This window comes from Nelumbo nucifera, chromosome 7 (genome assembly GCF_055504915.1).
Source record: "Nelumbo nucifera cultivar China Antique chromosome 7, China Antique-T2T, whole genome shotgun sequence".
Classification (NCBI taxonomy): Eukaryota; Viridiplantae; Streptophyta; class Magnoliopsida; order Proteales; family Nelumbonaceae; genus Nelumbo; species Nelumbo nucifera.
Window position 1 is genome coordinate 45,259,831 of NC_142655.1, and position 3,405 is coordinate 45,263,235.

Consider the following 3,405-nt stretch of genomic DNA (forward strand, 5'->3'; position numbering starts at 1 on the left):
CACAAAAATGGTGAACAATCAGGTGGGTAACCAATCAACAGGTTCACGCGTGCACCCGTCAATGCTAGTGGGCCTACTGAATTGCTTGTTTCCTTCAATTGGACCCTCAAGAGTCAAGACAACGGGCTATAGAAGGGACAGGACAGTTCAGAATGAGGGGCATAAGCATTAATTTAGGCTGTCTTTGGTTTGGTTTGATTGAAAACAAGGGAGAAGGGAAAGTTCTTAAGAACTTTCACAAGAAAGGGAAAACTTATCAGATTCTCCATATTTTCCATAGTGAATCTATGTGACAGATGATTTCATTAAGTTTTGTTGGTTTTGGTGAGTGTAGAGAAGAGAAGATGAATAAAGAAAGGCTTAGAGTTCATAAGAATTGAGTCAACTTATGGAAGCTGATAGACCAAGTTTGCATGGGGCCTTAATTATTTTGATCCCCTTCCTTGCAGCTTCTAATAATTATTCTTCAGTGGTGTATATATTTTTGTTCCTGGTAGGAGATAAGGGGAGAGCTCAAGAATTTCAGAGCCCAGGCAATGCTCCACCCATGATTCTATCTCTGTATGATTAATCCATGTCCTCCATGTCCTTCTGATAAGCTGCTTGTATTACATTTTGGCTCACTTCTTCACAAAAATAACCTTTGTAGTCTCAGATTACTATCCCAAAAGCTATACTTCCAGTTTGTTCATTAATTGAATCATCAACATTTTCTATGACTCATAATTCCTGAGCACCTTCTATTGAATGCATATTGTTAATTTGGGTGGCAAGATAATAAGGCGGCAAGGCTGTCTAGTTGCAGACTGCTGGGACTTGAGTCTTTCACAGTAAGTATTTCTTTTCCTCATAAAATGATTTCTTCAGATTAATTAGAGTTCCATAAGATGAAGGATAGAGTGGTGTTGAATGGGAACTCTGTAGTAGACTTGGATGTGGAGTTCCCTTTTCAATTAAAAAGGATAATGAACTTTCATTTTCTTTTCCAACTATTCACATGGCTTCTCCTTCTCTGCAGTTCTTTTCTTTTTCTTCTCCTTAAGTGATGGTTCTTTTTCTTTAAGCACTTTGGGCAGGGAGATTAAACCACTTGCCAAAACAAAGAGCAGAACATGTCTGGAGTGGATAAGGAACCAGAGAAAACTCTTAGATCATGTGAAGAATGGAGACTTAAAGGAAATCAAGCTTATGAAAAGGGTAATCTAAGAGAAGCAAAGTATTGCTACACAGAAGGGGTGAATTGTGTTTCTCCAAATGAGAAGTCCATGGCATGTCTTGAGGCTTTGATGCTGTGTTATAGCAACCGTGCTGCAACAAGGATGTCTCTTGGAAGGATGAGAGAGGCACTTGTGGACTGTATGGCAGCTATTGCAATAGATCCTGAATATCTCAAGGTTCAATTCAGAGCAGCAAAATGTTATCTTGAGTTGGGAGAAGTTGAAGATGCAACAAAATATTTCATGAAATTGAAGTTGCAGTCAGGCCCTGGTATGACCCCAGACAGAAAACTTGTGAAAGAGGCTTCTGATGGTCTGCAGAAAGCTGTACAAGTGGCTGATTATATGGATCAAACTACTGAACTTTTGCAACAGAAAACATCATTGGATGCAGAAAAGGCACTAGAACTAATCTCCCAGGGTCTTTCCATAAGTTGTCACTCGGATAAATTAATTGAAATGAAAGCAAAGGCTCTATTGAGGATGCAAAAGTATGAAGGTGTTATTCAACTGTGTGAGCAGACTCTTGATTCAGCAGAGAAAAATTCTAACCCAGTAGCCTCTGGTGACATAAACAGCTCAACCATCTCTCCTGCGAGGCTGTGGAGGTGGCGCCTAATCTCCAAGTCATACTTTTATTTAGGAAAGCTTGAGGAAGCTCTTAATTTACTTCAGAAGCAAGAACAAGCAGGTTTTATTACTGAAAAGTGTGTGATTGTGCGTGAACTACTAAGGCACAAGGCTGCAGGAAATGAGGCATTTAAATCAGGAAGGTATTCAGATGCAGTTAGGAATTACACTTCTGCTATATCGGGGAACGACATCTCACGTCCTTTCGCAGCAATCTGTATTTGCAACCGGGCCGCTGCATACAAAGCTCAGGGGGAGATTACAGAGGCCATAGCAGATTGCAGCCTAGCAATGGCTCTTGATGGAGATTACCCAAAAGCAATCTATAGAAGAGCTAGCACACATGAGATGATTAGAAATTATGGGCAAGCAATCAGTGATCTTCAGAGATATATATCTCTACTCCAAAAGCAATCAGAAGATAAAGCCACTCATTCTAGTGACAGATCAACAAGTAATTCGACTAAAATAAGTGAAGCTTGTCTGCAACTTACCAAACTAGAAGAAGAAGAAGAAAAGAAAAATATACCCTTGGATATGTACCTCATTTTAGGGGTCAGAAAATCTGCAACAGCAATGGACATAAAGAATGCCTACCACAAAGCATCTCTTAGGCATCACCCAGACAAGGCAGGCCAGTTATTTGCTAGAAGTGGAATTGGAGATGATGGGCTGTGGAAAGAAATTGCCAAGGAGATTGATAAGGATGCTAACATCCTTTTTAAAATGATTGGAAATGCATATGCAGTACTTCAGGACCCAGTTGAGCGTTTAATCTATGATCGTGAAGAGGAGGAGAGGAAGACCCAGAAGGCAGAGTGAATTACTCAATTAGTCAATGGTTGTTACATTGGAATTTCTGTTCGGGGTTGCTAGGCAGGGATTGGGTGAGGGCGTGAGGCACAGGCTGTTGAATAAATGCAGACAAGAGAGAAATTTTATCAGAGATAATTGATTATAGGTAAATGTTAAAATATTGTAATATGTATGAAAACATTTTGTAATATGTATACATTGGTTGTATATCCTGTATTCCTGTTGGTGTGTAGACAAGAGAGAAAGCACATGTAGATCTATTAGCAAGAAGAGAAATTAAATATTATGCTCCTTTTCCTTAACCCCCAAGTGAGTTTCGTTAAAATAATTATAGCAGGAACTTCATGCCCTATTCTTAATAATCAACTACTAGAAATGGAAACATCCCCTAAGAAGATCCTAGTACACCAAAGACAAATCTTCCCACAAAGATGTGGCAAAGAAGACAGCAATGCAGTATGGAACAAATGAAGAAAAATTAAGTAATACACTTTAAGTATCTGCAGAAAATATTCATATATAACATGGTTAATGATCCATACTAAGAGGAAACTAGTTGTATTTTGTTTGTGACCCACTATTTGTGTGGTAAATCTTGAAACAGTTTTAGGACTACTAAGTGTATATGTTCTTTGCATGTGGCAGTTTTTGATGATGATAATGATAACAAATAATATGTTTCCAAAATTTTCTACAACTAGTCTATATTTCTATGTATATAAAAATTATTCTTATCTGTTAC

The 3,405-nt window shown here is 38.4% G+C and overlaps 1 protein-coding gene across 1 annotated transcript; it reads left to right on the forward strand.

Moving 5' to 3' along the window:
* Positions 1 to 456: 456 nt before the first annotated feature.
* On the forward strand, positions 457 to 2,800 carry LOC104609489 (uncharacterized). Its single transcript, XM_019199797.2, has 2 exons — positions 457 to 830; positions 1,065 to 2,800. The coding sequence occupies exon 2, from the start codon at positions 1,113 to 1,115 to the stop codon at positions 2,667 to 2,669; it is 1,557 nt and encodes a 518-aa protein (XP_019055342.1). The 5' UTR covers positions 457 to 830; positions 1,065 to 1,112; the 3' UTR covers positions 2,670 to 2,800.
* Positions 2,801 to 3,405: the final 605 nt, after the last annotated feature.

What these genes read in the sequence shown, in the direction of transcription:
- LOC104609489 (XM_019199797.2), top strand. Translation starts at nt 1,113, where the DNA reads ATGTCTGGAGTGGATAAGGAACCAGAGAAAACTCTTAGATCATGTGAA.